The sequence below is a fragment of the Chanos chanos genome, chromosome 5 (assembly GCF_902362185.1).
Source record: "Chanos chanos chromosome 5, fChaCha1.1, whole genome shotgun sequence".
NCBI classification, from domain to species: domain Eukaryota; kingdom Metazoa; phylum Chordata; class Actinopteri; order Gonorynchiformes; family Chanidae; genus Chanos; species Chanos chanos.
This window is the reverse complement of record NC_044499.1, coordinates 28,593,127-28,615,814: the sequence shown is the minus strand read 5'-3', so window position 1 is coordinate 28,615,814 and position 22,688 is coordinate 28,593,127. Positions and strand designations below refer to the sequence as shown.

Below are 22,688 nucleotides of genomic sequence, written 5' to 3'. Positions count from 1 at the left end.
ATGATAAGATTAAAAAAGGATGGTGTTTGAACTCAGTCTATGAAGATGCCAGTAGAATAATGTTTTTGGGGTATTTGCTTTATGATTTAGCTAAACTTTCCAGTTTATTAATTTCTTTATTGAGTTATTGACTAAGTTTTAGTTGATGGATGAAGCTTGTTCATCAACTTAACCTGTAAAGTAACACACTGTTGTTCATCTCCATCAAAAAACAGTGAGTAACCAACCCAAAATGGCAAGCAAGTCTAACAAACACCTTATTCTTTTTCTGTGAAGTTTTCGGAGCTCAGTGAAAAAACATCCAGATGGAAATGACTTATGGATGTGTAACAGCACTAAGGGAAAAATTCACTGCATTGGGCTTAACTATACCCGTTATCAGAAAGGATAACAGGATAACATTGCCAAAGAAACTCCTTTTCCTGGAGTGAGATTATCCCTGCAAATCAACTCAAACCTCATTTTAATGCCATTCAGTGAGTACACAAGATCAAACAGGTTTTAATCTGCTGACTCAGTGCTGATTTGTAAAACGTCTGGCCTGGATTTTAGGTATTATGCTAGTGTTGGGTAGATGATACAGTTTTTATTGCAATCATGGTAAGAAACCCAAGGGGACAAAAAGCCAATTCATCAAACTGACAGCTCCTCATAAAATCACAGGGAGATGTTTTACAGAAGGTCAGCTTAACAGAAATTTCTTAGAGTTTATGTTGATGTCGTTTGGGGAGTTCAGATGGGATTAGAGCATATTTTGACTCTGTAATCATAATGGAGAGGAGGCACTCCCTGCTGGCCTGGAATTCCACAGAAGTCGGAATGTTGCACAGTATTTGGATGAAACTTTGGGCATAGATAGGAATGTCTCTGAATTAGTGGCTCTGCTGACTCTCTTCCCAATGATTGCAAGTTTGGAAAGAGAGTGTGAAGTCATTCCACACTCATTTCATATTCCCAACAACCATAACACACTTACTGGAAGAATACAGCAGTGGTCTTGTTTTAACAGAACAGTGTTAAGTCTAGTTTTTGACAGGACAGGGTTAAGTCTAGTTTTTGACAGGACACAGTGTTTAGTCTTCTTTTTGACAGGACAGTGTTTAGTCTTGTCTTTGACAGGACACAGTGTTTAGTTTTTGACAGGACAGGGTTAAGTCGTGTTTTTGACAGGACACAGTGTTTAGCCTTCTTTTTGACAGGACACAGTGTTTAGCCTTCTTTTTGACAGGACACAGTGTTTAGTCTTCTTTTTGACAGGACACAGTGTTTAGCCTTCTTTTTGACAGGACACAGTGTTTAGTCTTCTTTTTGACAGGACAGTGTTTAGTCTTGTCTTTGACAGGACACAGTGTTTAGTCTTGTTTTTGACAGGCCAGCATTAATCTTGTTTTTGACAGATCAGTGTTTAGTCCTGTTTTTGACAGGACAGTGTTAAGTCTTGTTTTTGACAGGACAGTGTTAAGTCTAGTTTTTGAAAGGACAGTGTTAAGGCTTGTTTTTGGCAGGACAGTGTTTATCTTATTTTTGACAGAACACAGTGTTAAGTCGTGTTTTTGACAGAACAGTGTTTAGTCTTGTTTTTGACAGAACACAGTGTCTAGTCTTGTTTTTGACAGAGTACAGTGTTAAGTCTAGTTTTTGACAGGACAGTGTTTAGTTTTTGACAGAACACAGTGTTAAGTCTAGTTTTGACAGGACACAGTATTAAGTCTTGTTTTTGACAGAACACAGTGTTTAGTCTTTAGTCATGTGACTTGTTGTTATAGCAGAGTTTCTATTTGTAGCACCTCCTCCAGTGCAATAGAAAAGCCCCTCTGGTCTGTACAGGTGGCTTTCAGTCCGCATGGCGTCTTTGTCCTTTGGGAAATGGTGGCCTTGTTTCTCTGCTGTTGGTGAGGTGGAGGAGTTTGTTGTTTTTGTTTTTGAACAAAGGTGATGAATGGATTGTGTTGGTGTGTGTGGAGCCTGAGGAGAGAGCAGTTGGGGAGGTGGGTGGGTGAGTGCATGTGCGCAGCTGTGGAGTCAGCTCTGACTCTGCGTGGAGGTCAGCGTTTGTCCCGTGGAGTGGGCAGGAGGAGCAGGAGGAGACTGTTGTGGAGAAGGTGTGGGTGCTCTTACTCAGGCTGAATGGAGCTGTGTTGTGTAAGAGCCAGAAGGTTCCCCATTGATGGATGAACTGGTTCTGAGAGAAACATGCAGGAATTTGATTTTTGGGAATAAAATTTCTCAAGTAAGGGTTCTCCTGCTCCCCTTACCAAAAAACTACTCCTGAAGTTTTGCCTGTGGGGTTGAGATTAAACCCTGGGTGGAGTGGTTTCTGAGAAATCAAACAAAAATCAAGCACTCTTGGCTTTCCATATCTTTTGAGTGTTCATGCCTCAAGAGATTCTGAGTCTTGCCTGTTAGTTTTTGTGTCTGTTTGTGTGTGTATGTGAGAGAGTGTGTATGTGAGAGTATGCGTGTGTGCTTATGTGTGTAAGTGTTTGTGTGTGTGTGTGTGTTTGTGTGTGTGTGTGTGTGTTTGTGTGTGTGTGTGTACAAAAAGCAGGGCTAGTGCTGCAGGACTCCACAGTGCACTATACAGGATAATTCCACAGACTTTGATGTGTTTCTAATGTACCTGAAGCTGAGTGAGAGAGTAAACTACTTGGCTGTGCCAGTGCTCATTTCAGTAATGTGACTCGGTGACCAAACAGGATAAATATTGGAGAGAATCGCAGCCGTAGCCTGGAGAGAGTGAAGACTGGAGGTAATTTAAAGGTTATTGTTAGCCTTGTTTGGTTAGTCAGCTGCATGTGACAGGAAAGTTGTACGTGTTACCCTGAGAAATCGATATCCGTAGCCTCAGGCTGCACGGTCACAGTTATTGCTGTTCAATCCTTCTAACTCAGGGGAGATTTCTCAGTTTAGTGAGCGTGAAAGCAGATGTCTCTCCTCAGAGTAAACCCTGTCCTCTTTACACTGGAGTTTTTCGGTCACAGTGATGCTCCCACAAGCCTGCTGTGTGTGCCACCTGCCAATGAATCAATATTTCTCACTGCAGCCTAACTAGAACACATTTGTAAGAGACTGTGTGTGTGTTTGTGAGTGTGAGCTTGTGTATCTCTTTGATATGATTTAGCCACTCAGTAAGAAACCAGGAGATGAATTTTATATGTGGGCTCCTATATGGGCTCCTCTCAGTGCATCATTCAGTAAATAAGAGAGGGACCGGGGAGGGAGAGAAACAGAAGGATTGGAGAGTGTCCTTTGCTCTGCACAGCAGAGGAAACAACTGGCTTGTCTCACTCACTCTGACATCAGGTTTTCATCAGAGCTGCTTTCAGATTACTACAGTAGGATAATAAACGCAATGTGTGTAGTTTTATGACTGTGAAAAGACAACAATGCTGATCTGAAGAAATGCTTTGGTTTTAGCTTCTCTGTTGGGTTTTTGAAATGAGGCATCTGCAGAACAACACAGATTTGAATGTAGCATGTACGATCATAATGTAGCCTTTGATGTGATGCAGTTTTGCTTTTTGCTTTGTTTTTTTTTCTCACTCATTTTACAGGTATTAAAATGTAATTTAACAACTGAATGTGACACGCTTACCCACTCTGCTCTGTTTTCTAATCCTGATCCGGTGCTGTTATAACCTCATTAGAGGAGAATACTGATGGCAGCTTTCCATTTTAATTCCCGCACAAGATGGATGCCAATAGTAAAACCATAACCGATGAAATGTACTCATTCACACTGGTCCTCCAGCAGCTCCCTTGGGCTACATATTCACATTTAATGCTGTAGCAAATTTCATTACAACATCTCCCATATACAGCAAATTCATGGCAATGTGCAGTGATGTGAAATAATTTGCCCTAAAAACAACCATTAATGACTCCTGAGGATCATGGGAAATGGCCTCTCCACTCTCAGATGAAGCCACTGCAGATTGGATCAGCATTCCTCTGGTGTGTGAGTGTCAGTGGGAACACTGTGGTGAGAAGTGGGGCTGGATATGTTCTCAGAGACTAAATAATGTGTCTCCACTAGTCACACGCCCCTGTGTGCATTTCAGTTCAGATGTGACGATGTCACAGTTGTGCTGATATTCAACATTTGTTTTATCTGATAGGACATGATTGTGGATTACGGTGGATAAACCAGCTGGACACACTATTGGTAGTATGACACTATTAAGGAGATTTTAGTGCCATTGGTTCTGTTGCTTTGGAATTGCAAAGAGTTTTAGTGTTGCTTTCTAAACAACAAACAAACAAACAACATGGCAAGCAAGTGTCCAGATGACTAACTAAACATTATATATAATTCATTATTTTTGTTTTTAATTTTTTTTCTTTCATTTTTACGACTTGTGCTGTCATACTCTGAGACAATCTACCGAGACCAGTCTTTGTCTTCAAACATGTCACTCTCTCTTACTCTATTCTCCTTTTTCCTCCCATCCATTCAAACCCCCAGGGCACTTCCTCCACAGTGCTGATGGAGGATAATGTTCCATAGATCTCTTATTAACTATTCCACTCCAGTGGGTGAAACTGATGATGTGTCTCAGACTGTGGAAATTGTTTGGTATGAACCTTTGAGTTTAAACTCATGGCTTTTCCAGTTCTGCTGAGCATGCTAGTGACCGGTTTCTGGAGACAGACCTCTCCTCTCCAATCTCTGAAGAGAGGAGCTAATTGGAGGCATGTGAAGGAGAGTGTGTGTGCACACTGTTATTGGGAGATTAGGAATGTAGTTATGGAAGGGAAAGAAAACAGCCCTTGTGCTGGGAGAGTTTAAATTCAGACCTGTGACACTGAATGAGATGGAATGTTTGGTGTGGCCTCATAGCTTCCTCTCTCTATTATACAACTATCCTCTCCTTCACTTTATTCTCCACAGCCTGGAGTTTGACTAGAATAGTCTGTTTGAAGTGTGTCTGAGTTAAGATAAGAAAGTGTCTGCGTACAATAGAGATGACCTTTCCCTGGGCAAATGCCAAGTGATTTCGTAGACAGGCACACTCACAACTCAAGTAGACTGTGAGTGTGAAAAAAACATGGTGATTTAAACAATCACTGTTATTCTTTTGTAACCAAAGACTGTTGTAAGTTTATGGAAGTGAACAAAGCCAAGTGATAACATGGCAAGAGACCAGTGGACAAACATGTTATTGAAGGTCAAGCATTGATGAGTCCAGATCTTAGTGCAGTCTCGCTGGTCTCTCGGGGCTGTAATCAGCCATAACCAGGCCATGGCCTAGGCTGTGAGCTGTAATCTAAGATGAAAGCATCTCAGGGGAGAGATGGAAACTGGTTTGACAGTTCTGCAGCTATTTACTGATCCATTTCTCATATCTCATTTTTTTGTCTTTTTCTTAACTGGAGGTGCTCTCTCTCTCTCTCAGACCTCAGTCAGGTTAACAGAAAATCCATCTCACTTTCTCAGATGTGCTCTCTTTTTTACAACCTAAATATGATTTCTCTCTCTCTCTCTCTCTCTCTCTCTCTCTCTCTCTCTCTCTCTCGGGTTCACCTGTGATGTTGTGGTGTGATGTACCTCTGTGAGTGCGTCAGTCATTCTGTGCAATTGACAGGTGGTGCCAGGCGGCAGGTTGGCAGGCCTGCTGGTCTAGGTCTGCCTGACTGAACTCACACAGGGAATATAATCACTTCCAGGCTCTGCATGTTCGTTAACATCAATCCACAACAACGCGTCTAATGATGAGTCACGCCAGAGGCAAAATGACACGCTCACCAATTCACTGTCTGGTCAGGAAGACAGTACTTTATCCATGACAATGACAGTCTTTTAGCTGTAATGGGGAGTAGCCTGGTTCATTTCATACCTGAGAAAGATACTCAACACTTCTTTTTTTGTCAGTTGTGTTATTGTTATTGTCTTTTCACTGATCTTCTCAAACTATGCAGCATATCTATGACAGTCATATCTAGGAGAGGCATAAATCCATGAGAAACTATGAGAGTCTGTCTGTGATGGTTTGTTTGAGGCATAAATTTGTTACCTTCCACCAGGAAGGGTTTATGATGAACATTACTGAACAGTTTCATTTTGGCTCTAGTGAGGCGCCATTTTGGCTCAGCTGCCCTATTTAATATGGCGACGCTAAGGAAGGTTGCTGTCCCACTTAACGACAGCATTGTAATTGAGATGACTAATGCCTGCCAGTGGTTGGTAAACTTGAGGGGTGGCGTGGTGAGAGCTGGGAATTACATTGCAGTAAACATCTGCTTGTGTGGCTTATATGAGCAGTCTAATGGGACTGACATTTCCGTCTGTGGCCTTTGCCAGTCTACAAAGACTCCTCCACAGCTAATGCAAGTGGGTAAAGTGCTTTTATATGGAGACTGAAGAGTGCAGTAGATTAATAACACACATAACCAGTCACTAAGTTGCTTACTTAAATTGGATGTTTCTCATAGAAAACTGGCTTCAGCTTGTTCTCTTCACTGGTTATTGGACTTTTAGATTAATTTTACATGATGAAACCAGTGATCATCATGTGGAATATGTGGAATAACTGGTTCCAGTTATAAATCCCATCCAGTCACACACCAGGGACTATTTTCTGTGTATCTTTTTTTTTTTCAAAAAAGACTTGTTTAAAGCATTATGGAAGATTATGCTGAAAAATTGAAAAATAGCGAAAACAGTAGCTAAACAGCAGGCGCCAAGAGAATATGAAATCAAATGTCAAATGTTGACATCTTTCCCACAAAATGCATCAAATACTGATAGTTGTCCAAAGGTAAAAAATTTTAAACCCTGCTTCCACTGTATATTTTGGTTGCCTCACTGCTCCATCTACCATAGAGAAGTTTTAAGGTAATACTGAAAAAAAGGTAAACCATTCTGTAGATGACTGTGATTGTAGACAGAAGATCTCCACTAAAATTGTTTGTAGGTTTCTCATGGATTTGTCCAAAGCTCATTAGCACGTGGTAGGTGGACTTCACAGCTGCTCAGGCCACAGTAACTACACCACACATGACCCTGTCATCTTTGTCCAGGGTTTCGTGTTGAGGTGTGATGCTGCCTGCTTTGTCCTGGCACAACGACCCGTCCTCTGTGCCCTTGTCAATGCCCAGCAGCTGAGAGGGTAGCTGACACCAGACCACAGACGGTAGCGTGTCAGAGAACACCAAGAATAAATCTCCACAGGACAAATATACACACTAGCTGGGATACAGTCGCAGTGCTCGTTCATGACAGAGAAAAAGAACTGTATGTCAAACAGTCTAGAGTAGCGAGAACCACTGCTGATGATCACTGGTTTAATACGTGTAATAAGCCATCAGTCTGTAACAAATGAACCTTGAATACATGGTCTGTCTGTCTGCCCATCATTCATGACCAGTAACTTCTGTCATTTCCAACACTGCTGACCACTGTTCATCCAGCTTTGACAATCATTGAACGGGCAAACTTTATTCATATGCATGGGTCATTACGCTGTGCAATTTCTTTGAGTCTGATGACCAACACTGAGGCGGAGGGAAACTGGTGGATTGTCGGCCATTTTGTGTCCTCTTCTCAGTATGTGGAGACCATCAGCAATAAGCAGGCGGAGCTGGACAGCTACGTCGCCGATTGCTACAGGGCGGCGCTGTCTGAGGAGCGGAGGAGGTACTGTTTCCTCGTTGACCGCCAGTGTGCCGTGGCCAAGAACAGCAACGCCTACCACAGCAAGGTGAGAAGCCATTCCAGCTGCATCATACCAAAAAAATGAGCCCTGGGCAAAAGTTTGTGTAGCAGAAACTCAAAGATAAAGTTGCCGTTAAATTAGATACTTTACATTTCAAAGAAGATGCATATACACACACACACACTCACACACACTCTGTCTAACAACACTGTTACCATGCCAACACAGTCAAAGTTCTAAAAATTTCCTCTCGTATGGGGTTGTGTTTGGATTATGCTTTTTTTCTGGTATCTGATTATGACTGAATAGGGAAGAACTGTGTTCTTGCTGCAAACTTCTGCCCTCGCTCTTTCATTCGCTCATCTCATTTGAGGACAAAGCTGTCAATCATGCTTGATATTCCATCATGTTTTCATTCACTCACCTCAGAGGACAAATGCCATCGAGGATGGCCAACAAGCCTTTGATCAAGCAAGTGCTGAATTAACGGCCCAGTTCACGGCGTCTGCAGTCACTCCTGTTAATCTTGACTTCATTGTCATTGCTACTCTATCACCATTGTGCAACAACTGTACAGGCATACTCAAAAAATATATTCAGTCATGTACAATTTGGGTTATATCAGTAAAAGTACACTTGCGTGTATCCAATATAAAACACAGGGTGGTCCTGTGTAAAATATTGCCTGTTTCCCGTGTAAGATCTGTTTTCATACCCAAGGACATGTGAAGTCTTGTGGCACAAAGGAGTTCCAGTCTCATCAAGTTCAGTGAGTTCACTCCTCCACTGCATTTTGTCCCACGCCTCAGAGGCACTGACAGACAGAACAGCGGGAGGAAAGATGTGGAGAGGAGGAGAGGTGAGGAGAGAAAGAGAGGATGAGGCAGCAAGCGGCCCACTTCTGCAAGAACACTGCGTCCAGACGCTAATTACCATGGGCGTGTGTGTGTGTGTGTGTTCATGCGTAGGTGTGTGATAAGAAATTCTCTCCGACAAACTCAGTTCCCGGTATGTGCAGAAAACTGAAAAAGAGAGAAGGAGAGAGAGAGAGAGAGAGAGAGAGAGAGAGAGAAATAATTGCACAGTGGGCTAGAGGGAGGGTTAAGTACCTTATTTTTATGGAGAAGGTTATGACAGATGGATTGTGGAAACTAGGGCAGCATATCTTGTTTTCTCTTTTCCCCTAACGATAGAGAGATTCAGTCAGAAAGAGGGATATGTTCTCATCACACTCAAGTCATTTTATGAAAAGAGGCTGGCAGGTCCCCCACTTCTGTAATGTGTTGCCTCTCCTACCGCTCTGTGCACTGGACGCAACACACCTGTCTGGCCTGGTTGTATAAGACGTGTATAAGACAGGAGGCAATGTGCCGGTTATTGAGAGGAGAGAACAAAGCAAAGTTTAATAAACAGACTGTCTGCCAAGGAAATCCGGATCTCTGGATCTCCACATGGTCATCCACGGCAACCATGTTGGGGTTGGTGGGCACCTACTCTGCTTGACAGAGGACACACACACACACCCAGACACACACACACACACACACACACACTACAATATAGTGAAGGGTCAAAAAGGCTGCCAGACAATAGCACTAGTACAGAGTATCAGTCAGAGACCATCATGGGGAGAGGAGTAGCTGAACTGGCCTCATACAGTCATACAGCACCAACTGAACAAAAACATTTTGTCAGCTGAAAAACAACAGACTGTAGACTTTTTGACTCATTCGACACTTTCTTCAGAATCAAAGGACACTCTCCATTTTTTCTGGGAATATTTAGAGAGATAGGTGGATTTAGATTCAGAGAGATGGTCTAGAGCAGGGGTCTCAAACTCCGGTCCTGGAGGGCCGGGGTCCTGCTGTTTTTCTTGTAGATCAACTAAATAGAATCTCTGATTGGCTGAAGAGTGTCCACACCTGTTTTCAAGGTGAAAATCAACAGGTAACTAAGAGGTGAAAACAAAAATCAGCAGGACCCCGGCCCTCCAGGACCGGAGTTTGAGACACCTGGTCTAGAGGAATGTGACTGATGATTAGGAAGTATTGAGAGATAACGGTATGAGAGATAACGGTATGAGTCCTGGCAGACTCAGCGGTAGGTGTCAGTGGTTAGATTGTATTAGACGAGGAACCGGTTAAACCCTGACGTTACGCTACTAATCAGGAGGCAGGCTCCTGCTGTTAGCACAGCCATATCAGTCTTACACAACAATCAGAACTGCTCCGAAACAGACCAGAATAATACCACCTTTTTCACCTTGATCAATAACAACTATGTTTTCAGCACTACCTTCTTCACCGATTTAAGAATTTAAGACATATGAGACAAACATGTTTTTCACAGAACACCAGGCATGGCAGAGTGACAGCAGAAAATGAGTTAGATACTTGTGCTCCTAAATTTCTCAAAACCTGAATCCCATTTTCCTATCCAACCATTCATCCCACAATAATCATCAATAAGTTAGCCTAAGAACATAATATGGCCCTTATACTAAGACACGTATTATTTCAAATACAACAACAACAATTTTAACGAATAGGTCATGCCAACTACTGCGTGCCTAATTCAGTAACGTCAAGTCAGTACTCGGCATCTCTCAGCACACATCATCTCTGCTGTGTCTGTGATGTTGACTTAAATGTCAGGGATGGAAAGAACAACCCATGAATTAACCCTTGACCAGAAAACCATGTGGTGACAATTTAGCGACTTCAGTGTATCAAGATGTCGGCTTCTGAGGTTTTGACTTGGTAATATTCACAACTCAACTTCAATCTGGTGCTGACGTCAGGTAGACAAACGTTTGTTGAAGGTGATGACAGAGATTCTGTAAAAACATACTATCGCTTTCATGTTGATGTTCCTCGGAACTGATTTTTTCCTCAAATAACTAAAGATGAACACCTTTTGCTTTTAGCATTTGCTTCTTTTTTCTTTTTACAACCTTTTGCTGAAATTGACACGCAACTGTGATCTTTGGTGCCATTTTTTGGTTTCAGACAGCTAAATTGCATAGTAACAATGCACATTATGCATAATGTTCATTCTGTATGTTATAATGTATACATTTCCCCAATGTTTTTCATGATCACTGGACCTTCAAACAAACCAGAATAGAATTATAATCCCATTGAGAATGAAAAAGTAAGAGAATGCACCATGAAGAACAGAATAACTTGTTTTTATCACAAGCATTCCTTCTGCCCTGTTGAAGAGCTGATTACCTTTTGTATCCACACTTCTTTCCTGTTGATCCTGTAATTTAATTATGTCAGCGTTTGTTTGGCTGCTATCTCTCCCTGCACGTTAATCTGAACCAGACCACGAGGACACTGGCACGGCTGCGGTTTGCCCAGCATCACTATGAGTCACTCACCAGGTGCCTGTGGAGATGCCTGTCCCAGTGGGAGGGTGATAATTGTGTTGGCAGGAGAAGCATCAGTGACTGACTCAGGACTGACTGTGGCGAGCGCTTGCTGACCTGTCTGAGCTGGCAGGCTAGACTCTCATGACAGATGAGAGAGAGAGAGAGAGAGGGAGGGAGACTGGTGGAGTTATAAGAGAGGCATGGGGTTGATGAAATTTCGCACAGAAGTTATACATTATGGAAATTTAATGAAAAGCTCTTTTGTAATGACTACAGAGTGACTTTAAGAGCTAGGTCCTATGCAACTGATACTCCTTAAACGCCATTAGCTTCAGCGGAAACACTGATGCTGTATTGTTTTATTAGGCCTCGTTAGTGCCAGAGAGTCACCATCATATGAAGAGTTCTAACTACTTTCCATGTATTAAGTGGACTTTGTTAATTGATTGAATTAGCATGCTTAGTGAGTAGTAGCAGTAAGTCTTTGGCATGGTGAGGTTAATGCAGTAAAGTGAAATGTTTGTTTAGGGTAATCCGGCTTCGGCTGCTATCAGCGCATTTTCAACCAGGGTAACTGAGTGAGATATGGGTTGTATTATATCAGATGTATGAGGGGCAGATAATGTAACCAGGACCTGCTTTTAAGTGCCTTATTTAAAAAAAAAAATCCATTAACTTTCAAAAATCAATTTCAACTCCTGTCAACTCCCTTAAGAGGCTTCACATAATAACTATTTCAAGAATTAGTCTTCCAAAATGGAGAAAGAAACTTGAGTCAAAAAGATGTACATTGTTCAGATACAGTACTCTGCCAGAGCTTTTGAACCAGTCACGATATGTACTGTGTTGTTAAGATTTTAATTAACCTGCATACAGGGCTTTGCAAATTCTTCACATTCTGCTTCCGCTCAGGTACCTATTGGGTTTGCCTTCCCTTCAGAACTCAGGATGGGTTCATAGGGTTCTGAATTTCGAGGGTAACAGAAGATCTTTCAGGCCTTCAGCCAGCCCAGACAGAGGGCTGTCTGAGATGATTGTGAATATAGCATTGGATGAAGCTTCATTTACCTAGTTCATTCTGTCTGACCAGTCACTCAGTAGACACATGGCCTGACTGGAGCAAGATATTTGCTAAACTGACAAAATATGTTTGACTATTATTTCTGTCATTAAAGTGTACATAATGTTTTCATATTTTTCTGCAGTGTTTTGAAGTAGCTGTTGATCAGACTGAAGGCTGAGGGAATGGGGGAGGTTTACTAACTCCTCAGACTGTGTGGTTTCAGGGTAAAGAACTGCTCTCACAGAAGATCCCAGCGTGGCAGCATGTGTGTGCTGACCCAAACAAACTGCCTGACCGGGCCCTGCTCATAGCCCAGCAGATGGGCTCTGGAGCAGGGGGAACGATGAGCCACTCCGCTCTCCACGCCAAGCCCATCTCTGAGCCCCTGCCTGGGACTGTTGTCATGGGCCAGCAGGTGGTGAGTGGAACCTTTTAGTCTTGTCATGAGGTGTCGATCAGTATGGTTCAAGCACCAGCCTACAAATTTAGGACTTTAAAATTGTGCCCAAGAACACAATGTTAACGAATCTCAACCTACAACCATGTAATTAGTGAATCAACTGAGGCTAATTATCATTTGATTATACGAGTGGTAGGAAAGTGCAGATTTTGTGGATGACCAGCTGGTGGTATTGAAGGAAAGCTGACAGGAGTTCCTGCCATTTTGCAGTTATAATTTATCAGTATTAGTATATTTATTAGTATATTAGGACTATCTATAGTTGATTTTTTTGTATTGCATAAATGGGACCGTGAGATGTAGCTTTCCAAGTCATTTACCTAGCTACGTGAGCAGTAAAAAAATCACCAGCACACAAATGTAGTGAATTACTCTCCTTAATTTTGTAAATGTCACTCTAAAAGGAAGGAAGAGTCCCTGTATGAGAAACACAAACGCAGTGCTTAGTGTTCACTGGTACAGTGAAAACACAGAGTTTGTACCTGTTGCTCTCTCACCAGAGGATGATGGGAGCAGAAAGTATGGTGCTGATGAACGGCACTGCGGGGGCACATGGACAAGAGGACTACCAACACTGGGTGGAGAGCAAGACCTCACACAGCAAAGCTGCCTCACCACAGACTTACTCCAACACCCTGCCTGTCCGCAGGGTCGCACCTGTCAAAGCCAAGACTCCCCTGGGTAAGCAACTGATCAGAGACTCATCCTCATTGTTATCTTGACCCCTCCCCTCAGCTATATCATGACCCCTCTCCTCAGCCTTACCTTGACCCTACCCCTCAGCCTTACACTGACTCCTCTTCCTCAGTCTTACCCTTACTCCTCTCTCTCAGTCCTACCTTGAGTGTTCCTCCTCAGTCCTGCCTTGAGTCCTCTTCCTTAGTCTTACCTTGAACTCTCCTCCTCAGCACTACCTTGACCTCTCCTCATTCCTACCTTGACTCCTCCACCTCAGTCCTACCCTGACTCTTCTACCTCAGTCCTACCTTGACGACTCCTTCTCAGTCTTACCTTGACTCCACTGCCTTACCCTGACTCCTCCTCCTCAGCCTTACCTTGCCCAGTGATGGCCCAGATGTAATTAATATTTCTGTAACAGGAAATCTATTCTGATGCAGGAATATACAAAAAATTAAAGTTTATTGTTTTCACAAATAATGCTATTTGATGAGAGAATAATGCTGGAAGGGAAAAAGGACAAATATTTTACTGTCAGGATATGAGTCCAGCAGCCGTAGTTTAGTTATGGATCAGAGCCTAAGAGCCTCATGCCATGGTCAGCATTAATCTTTACTCATGTCAGTGCAATAACACCTTTATCAAATTAGACTATGTAATACTTCATCTGCCCTTACTGGAACGTTCCAGATGGTTTTAGTGGTGCCGATTTTTTCTGCAGAAATAAAACCCTGACGCAGGTTATCTGAGGGTCGAGGCTGTTGGAATGTGTTCTACCTGATAAATGTCTCCTCTGTTAGCCTGAGTCCCCCACCCCCAGCATGTGGCCACTTTTTTTTTTCAGCTCATGGACAGTACAGACGGATGTAATGAAAACAGGGCAGGACCGGAGGGAGCGGAAGGACATGTTTAAAAAAAGGATGAAAATGGGTGAAGGGCAGAATGAGAGGAATATAGGGAAGGAGTGCAGTCAAAATCCATGCTGTGAAAAAATCAGTGCAGGTGATATGACTTGTAAAAGGTCCTTCAGCCCTGAAACCCTGAAGAGCTAAAGAAATGTGACAGAACATGCTCGATGGTCATTAAACCTAAATACATCAAAAGTTTAATAATCTCTGAAAAGTGAACTATGGTTATATTGGTACCACTTCACAATAAGACGACCCTTATAATGGGTTTCTGAATGGTTTATAATTAGTTTATTAATTAGGTTGTGAACACTTTATAAATCATTAATAAGCTGTTATAAAACATAAGAAAAGAAGCGCAAGTCGCCTGTTGCTTGCCAAATAGTGATCCCACATTTATCTGTACTGTTAAACCTCCAATCTTATTGGTTACTTAGCTTACCTTGTTGATCCATCAGCCAGCATTTATACCTGTCAGCCCCATCAGATATTTGTTAATAAGTTACTAGCATTTAACCACCATTAGCATATCTTAATAGTCCAAAAGTTTCATTTGGCATATCACATTATTGTATATCAAATTTTCATATCAAATTCCCAGATTCATATGCTAGGGCTTTGTCAATATTGTTTACCTTGACATTTTCAGCATGCTGCCAGCAGCCGCCCTCATTATTATCAGGGGATTTGATATGACACATGCTATCATATTAAAGTGGTATATTGTGATGCATGTGGGGGGGGGGGGTGGTTTAGATGGGTGGAGCTTCCCAGCATGCTTTGGGGCAATGGACTGTTGTTTAACCCCAGTTCGCTATTGTTCAGTTTATGGTTCCCATTGTGTCTAGTAGAAGTGTATGTGTATTGTTCATCATGTAGTCTTTTTGTGTTGTGTTGTTAATTCTTGGGATAGTTTAATGTTATCGGTGTACCGTAAATGTAACTGTCTGCACGAATAATGTACTTCCCTCCTACCATTTCAGTATGTTAAGTATGTTACTGCCTGGTTTATGCTGTTGCTAAATAAAAGGCAGTATCATCTAGAGAAAACCCAGCAGGCTCCCTTGTGGCAACTATAAATGCTAGTAATACAGCTATAAATGGGGATGTGTTTTACACTTTACAATAAGACTCCCTTTTTCCAGTTATAAATGTTAATAATTCATCAATAGATGGTGATGCGTTTACACTTTACAGTAAGGCTCCCTTTCAGCAGTTATGAATGTTAGTAACTAATAAATAAAGGGTCATGAGATGAAGCTGACAGTTTAACATGGTGACTGATAAAGGGACAAGATAAAGTAAGCTAAGCAACTAGCAAGATCTGAGATTTAATAGAATAGATAGATGAAAAGTGCAGCAGTAACTTGATTTTGCCAAACAGTGAGCCTGCATCGATGTATGAAAACTATGTTATAACTTGTTTATAATTGTTTATTAATGATTTATAAAGTGTTTACAACCTAACTAATAACCCAATTGTAAGCCATGTATGAATCCTTTATAAGGATAGTCTTATTGTCAAGTGGTACCGTTATTATCAATATTTCTCTTACTGCAGATACAGTCATCTCTGTGCCACTGGGGATGCTATGCCCTCCGTTTGTCTGTGCTGTCTCGATTTCCAGTTAATCAGTCGCTTGTTAGTGGTACATAGCTGCATTCAACATACAGTAACACACATGCCGTAAAACTGAAAAAAGAAGCCTAGGGCAGACCAGTCTGTGCCTGTGTGACTGACTGACCTCTGACCCCTGTCTTAGCAGAGACCCAGACGTTGCCCAGGTCGAGCTCCATGACGGCGGGGTTGGAGAGGAATGGGCGGACCCGCGTGCAGGCCATCTTCTCCCATGCCGCAGGGGACAACAGCACCCTGCTCAGTTTCACTGAGGGTGACATCATAACCTTGCTGGTGCCGGAGGCACGAGACGGATGGCACTACGGCGAGAACGAGAAGAACAGGATGTGAGTATGAACTGAGGGGAAGGTGAAGCCGAGAAAAACACTACTAACCTACTGTAATGCATAATTGGGACGAATATTCAAACATACACCAATACAATAAATATGACTTATTGACAGTAGTTGTAGATTGAACTCTTCTCTGAAATAAAAATATAAAGTTATAGAAAATAATTTACGGTAATGGTTTTCCTTTGTAGCTGTGGTTTAAATTCTCCCGTGGTAAAAGAACCGTCGGGAGAAACATTTCTCTGCATAGATGCTGATTCTGTTGTATATTTGTGTTAGGCGTGGCTGGTTTCCTTTTTCCTACACCCGAGTGATCTCCGAAAATGACACTGATAAACTCCATGTCAGGTAAAGCTCTCTCTCTCTCTCTCTCTCTCACTTTGTCCATGACACAGGATGTGAATCAAAAGTTGATACGATATAATGACAGATATGGAAAGGCTATTTTCTTGTAGCAGTGCTCTGTGCTGACACTTGTCCCTCTGGCTTTGTGTTAAAATAATAAAATCATAAGTAACTGTCATTTCCATTCAAAACCCTGCAGCAGTCTCACACGAGGACAAAATGTTTGGTGAAGTCAGTGAATGACGGCAGGCCTGAGAATTGTGTATAACTGTCTTGCTTTATGACTGCACAGACTAATGCCACTCTAATGACTTGTGTTTGTGTTCATGTGTGTGTGTTTGTGTTTGTGTGTGTGGGTGTGTATCTCTGTCATTGTGTTTATGTGTGTGTGTGTGTGTGTGTTTGTGCACAGTCTGCAACATGGAAGAAGCAGCAGCACAGGGAATCTTCTGGAACAGGACAGCATGGCTCTGCCTGTGTCTGACTATGGCATGTCTGCTCGCATGTTATCACGCAGCGCAGCACAGGCCCAGCAGCGTCCCTACAGCATTGCAGTGCCAGGCTTCCCGCAGGTGGGCACACACGCACACAAATGACCATACAATAATGTATGAATTATTACAAGAGCATCAGTCAAACACATATGTACACATATAGTGTAGTATCATTTACCCCCATAGTGTGATACTAATATGAGATTGTGTAATTGCAGTGCTGCGACATGCTCACATACACGCGCACACACACACAGTGTGTGTTTGTGTGTTTGTACTGAGGCAGTTTGGTGAGGACAGTCAGGACAATAACCAAAAAGTTCCAGTACATTAAGTAAATAGAGATCCATTCCCCCTAGCGCCACACACACAGGGTAGTGCGTGTGTGTGCGTGTGTGCGTGTGTGTGTATGAGCAGGTGGAACTGATATGACGCAGTCCAGATTGGAGATGACTGTTTTTCTGCACTGCTGCGCTACCTCCCTCGAGAAGCCACTTTCACAGACACTTTATGATAACATGGAGACAGGAGACAGAGAGGACGAGAGAGAGAAAGTGTGTGCTGAATGTACAGGGAACATGTGCGTGTTTCTTTGTGCGTGTGTGTGTGTGCGCACAGCTTCACGTGCACATGCCTTCACTCACGCTTATGCAGGAACACATTGTGTCAGGGCAGTGAGTGGTGGAGCTTTAGGTTATGTAAGAGCTAAAGCCCAGGACTTGTCCCCAGTGTGTCCTTCCCCTCACAATAACTTCTGGCTATCTCACATGGCACAGGGCAGTGAGGGATCCAGCCAAGCCCCTCTGTAAACACTCTCCGTTGGATGACTGAAACACTCTGAGCCCCTCTCTTTCCAATGACCTCCTTACTCTGTACCACTGAATGTATTACCATAGAGAATCTGCCACTGTCAGTGGTGCTGCAGTGTTGTCTGCTGTTTGATACCAGCGCCACCTGCTGCTGCCCAATGTAATAACTGTGGTTTTGCCGTGGTAAAATAATGCTGTGAAGGTGAAGGACACAAATGAAGTGTATTATAAGGACACAGGCTGTATGTAGATTTCCCATAGCAATTTGACCACACTGATTTCATCAGAAAACTGTTAATGTAGTTTTTACAAAGGGCCCCGTCCTGTCTGGTCATTACATTACAATAAAATGCATACACATTAATATAACATTAAAACTCGGTTACCTGTAAATTTCTCATATATCACATATTGTATGCCAGGTGACCCAGGGGCTGAAATATCCGTGTATGTTTTTACATGTTCAGCATCTTAGTTATACATATAATAATAATAATAATAATAATAATAATAATGTTCTGCTATAGGTTTGTTAATTTGGCAACATCTGGGGAGTAACATGGTGTTCTTTTTTGTCCTCACAGCAGGGCATGGAGGGCTATGAGTCACGCTTCCCAACAAGGTAAGAGTTCTCTTCACCAGCATTCCTATGTCCCACTCTACTCTCTCCTGATCGGTAGCGTTGTTGGTGATTTTTTCTGTTAATAGGTTTATCACAATGGCCCTGAGTTCAGTTGGGTAATTCTAAAAAAACCTTGGTATTTCAGCATGGAGGAAATTCTAGTGTAGAATTTTTTTTTTTTTTGTCATTTCATTTGACCAAAGAGACATCAGAAACACAGCCAGAAAAAAAGGTTTTGTTTGCTTAACCTGCAGCTGGACCAGCCATTTCCAATAGAGGCCTCTGGACTTCTGTCCCAAAACATGATGAGGTGGGCAGGTGACCATACCTGGGGCACCTAAACCCATATTGGACATATGGGGGTGGGGCCACACCCATCCTCCCATTGTTAAAATGGGTTTCAAAATCAATATGTTGCTTCACTACGTCAGATATATTGACAGTGTTGCCCAGCGACGGTGTTTTCCCCATAGATGAGAGGCAATCAGTTTGTGTATGTGTCAAAGCATGTGTCTTGCACAAATCCCATTCAGAGGCAAATAAGAGATCACTAACAAATGACAAAAAGCAAAACAAGACAAAACAAAACCAAAACAAACAAACAAAAAAGACTAACAAATTTGTCAATGTGGCAAGACATCTGAAATGAAAAAATAAAGGCTTTATGTCTGTTTTGAAACTGCAGGCAAATGTTTTAGAATGAAAAAACATTCCTGTTTGTCCATCTCTGGGAAATGTAACAATTTTCTGACTGTTGAAGCACTATCCTAATATTAGCAGTACATACATTTTGTAGACTATATCACATAGTCTTAGTGTATCCATAACGTAACTTTAAGTTTCATTTCTTTGATTTTTTTTTTCTTTTGTCTAGTAGCTATGTTGTTTTGTTCACCCTTTGTTTGATTTTGATATCAGCCAAAAACAATATCATATCAAACGTGAGGAAAAGTTACTTAGCCCTGCCTCAGTGATCTGGAGGAGAATAGATATGAATAAATATAGATGTATGGATGGACTTAACCAGATGTCTGATGTCTTTTGACCGTGCAAGTGCATGGACCAGTTTTATTGAAGCTAAAGTGTAGTCACACCCCTGAAAATGCATTCCATTTCTCACAATAGTCAGTTAACAACTAGTATGTCTTTTTTTCCCCACTTTTTGTTGGAAGCACATATGTATGCTAGCAAAACGTCAGCTTGAATTGGCAGTGGTTTGGCTTTGGTAGGCATTAGCATTAGCAATCAAGCTTTATCACATTAGAGTTTTGTGACATTAGCATTAGCGTTAGCATTAGCATGAGCAATACCACTGAGTTTTATTCTGTCAGGGCTCTGTCACATTAGCATTGGTGTTAGAGTCAACATTAGCATTAGCATTAGCACTGCTGTTAAGCATATTATTTCACAAGGGAACCTTCATGGTCACTGTGCCTCACTGTGTGTGTGTGTTTGTCAGACCTGCCCTGGCAGCCTTTCCCTCTCTTTATTCCACAGTTCGGAGATTAAACTCATTTCCACAGTGTGACAGGACACGCAGACACACAGAGACAGCTCTGCATAGGACAGGCACCATCACTCCTTCATACCTTCACTCCCTTTCTCCTCTTCATCTATTCATCTACCACACCTCCACCCAAACATGGGAGAAGGATAGACTTCCCTCTGTCTCTTCCTCCCTGCCTCGTCCCCCCTCCCCCCCACTCCCACTCTCGGCCTGCTGCTTGCGGAGTTTACCGGTGGACCCGGAATGGAGAACATTTTAGGCTGGTTCCCACAGATTCCAGCCCACTTTTGGACTTCGAATGTGGTTAAACCATTATTAATTTAAAATGGAACAACTTGGAAAGGAAAAATCGCATGTATTTGTATCTTTTTCTCGTCTTTCATGCATGTAGCTATTGTTAATGTTAAGTGATGTTGTTGTATGTAAAGAAAACATGAACAGATGTGTCTACCAGCCCAAACAGCTGAGTGGAAGATATTTCAACTGGAGTTGCTGTCTTTAAAGAGGGTCTGTGTCACAGCCTACATCATGTTCTCTGAAAAAAAGAAAAAACAAAATCTAAATCATACAAATTGTCATACACAACCAGTGATAACATGCTTTATACTGTTCAAGGTTTTTAACAGAAATGACCTAGGGACAGATTTTTTAAAATTTATCTTTACATTTTAAAAGGAAAGCAGATTTTATGTATTTTCAGTCGGGCACTGGGAATTCAAAAGTTGGCACTACACTCAAATTGTACTTTTTTTCAGTTTTAATGATTTATGTTGCAAAGCTGTAATGTATGCTGTATTTTAGATTTGACACTTGTTTTATTGTCCTGTCTCATTTTTGGAGAGACATCATAGACACGCCTTTCCCAATAGGTTCATTGGCTATTATGAAGGTTTTTTTTTTTTTTTTTTTTTTTTTTATGAACAATTTAAGGTTGAAATGAAAATAGGAAACCACCTCCCCCTGATTCATCACAGTGAACTGCAATGACATCTACAGATGGTCTGAAACACTCCACTGAGTTTTCATAAAATGATTAATAAAAAATGTTACAGATTTGGAGTTTTTCTAGTGCATTTTAGGCTATTGACTGTTATATTGTGTCAAAAGCCTTACTCCCACCAAGGCAGGGCGCTCTAGTCAACACCGGTTCATTCTGCCCAACAACAGAGAAAAGTTGCAAAGCTGTGTTAGAATGTCACTCAACATTAAAGAAAAGGCACCCTCTCCACACCCACTTCCCAAAAGTTTCATAGAATCTTCAGCATCCAGACATTCCTATGATATCATTCTGGCCTTTAGTGAAAGAGTCAGAATTCTGGGGTCAGACGGTGTCAACACATGACGTGCCCAATCATTTTGTCACTTGTAGTTATTGTAAAAAAAGAAAGTGCCTCTCTGTACATAGTCATACAAATCATATTTGTATACAAGGCAACAAATTTACTTTTTTCCAGGGCCATTTCATCAGAGGTATTCTTAGGAGTGGTCCATCAAGTAGTTTCTCTAAGAGAGTGTACAGAATTTGTTCTTATGGTGATGTTTGAGGTTTTTGTTTTCATCTGTAAGAGGTGTGGTGGCCAAGCAGCTACATAAACATTGACAATAATCCAAGTGCACTGTGGTTGTAGCTGAGCAGTCAAAGTCTGAAGGCGCGCACACACACACACACACCCCTTCACTGGATGTCTGTCACCATTTAGTCAAGCTGAAAGAGGCAATTGTACAGGGCAGAAAGTGAGTGCTGTCTGAATGTGGTTTTATTGTTTAAAGCAGCCTTACCTTGAATGCTTTCTGAACCCCTCAGCCACCTGATGCTGTCTTTGCCCTTAAACAGACTTTGATCAAGTAAGAATGGAGTAAGATGGAGTGTGAGCTCCATCGTTGGAGAGAATTATAAAGCAAATCTTAACTTTTGTATCATTTAAAAAACAAAAATGAAAAATGCTTTTCCTGTCGCTGTGTCTGTCTTTAGTCCGTGAAAGTTTTCTTCTCTTTCTCTTCTTTTTACAAACAAGCTACTGTCAGATTATTAGTTAGCTCCTGTCTCAGGCATTTAACTCTTCTGACACACACACACAGACACACAGATTAATCTTATCTCATTATTTAGAGAATGAAAGTCTCCACTCTTAAAAGCCCAGAAACTGCTTTAGTCCATTCAGTCATTCAGTTCTTTCATATGAATAACAGGATGTTGCATACAGCAGAGCCACACTTTGGCCTTTGTCAAATATGAAGATGAACAAATCTTGTCTTTTCCTCTTGTGTATTTTTGTGTATCTTTCTGTGTTTACATGTGTATGTGTTTGTTGTGTATATCTGTTTGTGTGTGTGTGTATGAATGTGTATGACTAAACCAAAGTCTTCCTGTGGCTTTGCCAACCTCCTCTATCATTGTTTGATGAATGTAGAGACAAAAGCGGTAAGCTGGCATTGACTGGGAGTTGCCAGTGCATCTTCTTTCTGCACTAGAGTAAGACCAAGGCAATGCCAGCCGTGCCCACAGAGCTGACTCCCTCCACCATCCTGTGGCAAAGCTCAATCTGCCCACGCTGCTTTTTTTCTCTGTCTTTTTTTTTTTCAAACACACAAATTAGATTGTAAAAAAAAAAGAATCCTCAATAATGTATAGAAAAGAATGTGTTATATGCATGTTTCTTGGAAAGGTTTTTTGGGGGGTGGGGGGGTGGACACCAAAAATGGTGTTGTGTTATGTAATGACATTATAATGTATGGTGACTTTCTACTCTGAAAACATTAATAAACCTCGAGATGAGAGCTCCAGATTCATTTTCAATTT

General features: G+C 41.7%; 1 protein-coding gene across 1 annotated transcript in view; it reads left to right on the top strand.

The window, feature by feature from the left end:
• The window catches only part of baiap2b (BAR/IMD domain containing adaptor protein 2b), a 54,709-nt gene extending 32,346 nt beyond the window's left edge, over positions 1-22,363 (top strand). The window contains exons 8-15 of the mRNA XM_030775726.1: positions 7,548-7,700; positions 12,318-12,512; positions 13,055-13,235; positions 15,904-16,105; positions 16,391-16,459; positions 16,869-17,028; positions 18,344-18,381; positions 22,300-22,363. Of these exons, the coding sequence (XP_030631586.1) occupies positions 7,548-7,700; positions 12,318-12,512; positions 13,055-13,235; positions 15,904-16,105; positions 16,391-16,459; positions 16,869-17,028; positions 18,344-18,381; positions 22,300-22,360 (1,059 nt within the window). The 3' untranslated portion in view covers positions 22,361-22,363. The remainder of the gene's footprint in view (positions 1-7,547; positions 7,701-12,317; positions 12,513-13,054; positions 13,236-15,903; positions 16,106-16,390; positions 16,460-16,868; positions 17,029-18,343; positions 18,382-22,299) is intronic.
• The last annotated feature ends 325 nt before the right edge of the window (positions 22,364-22,688 follow it).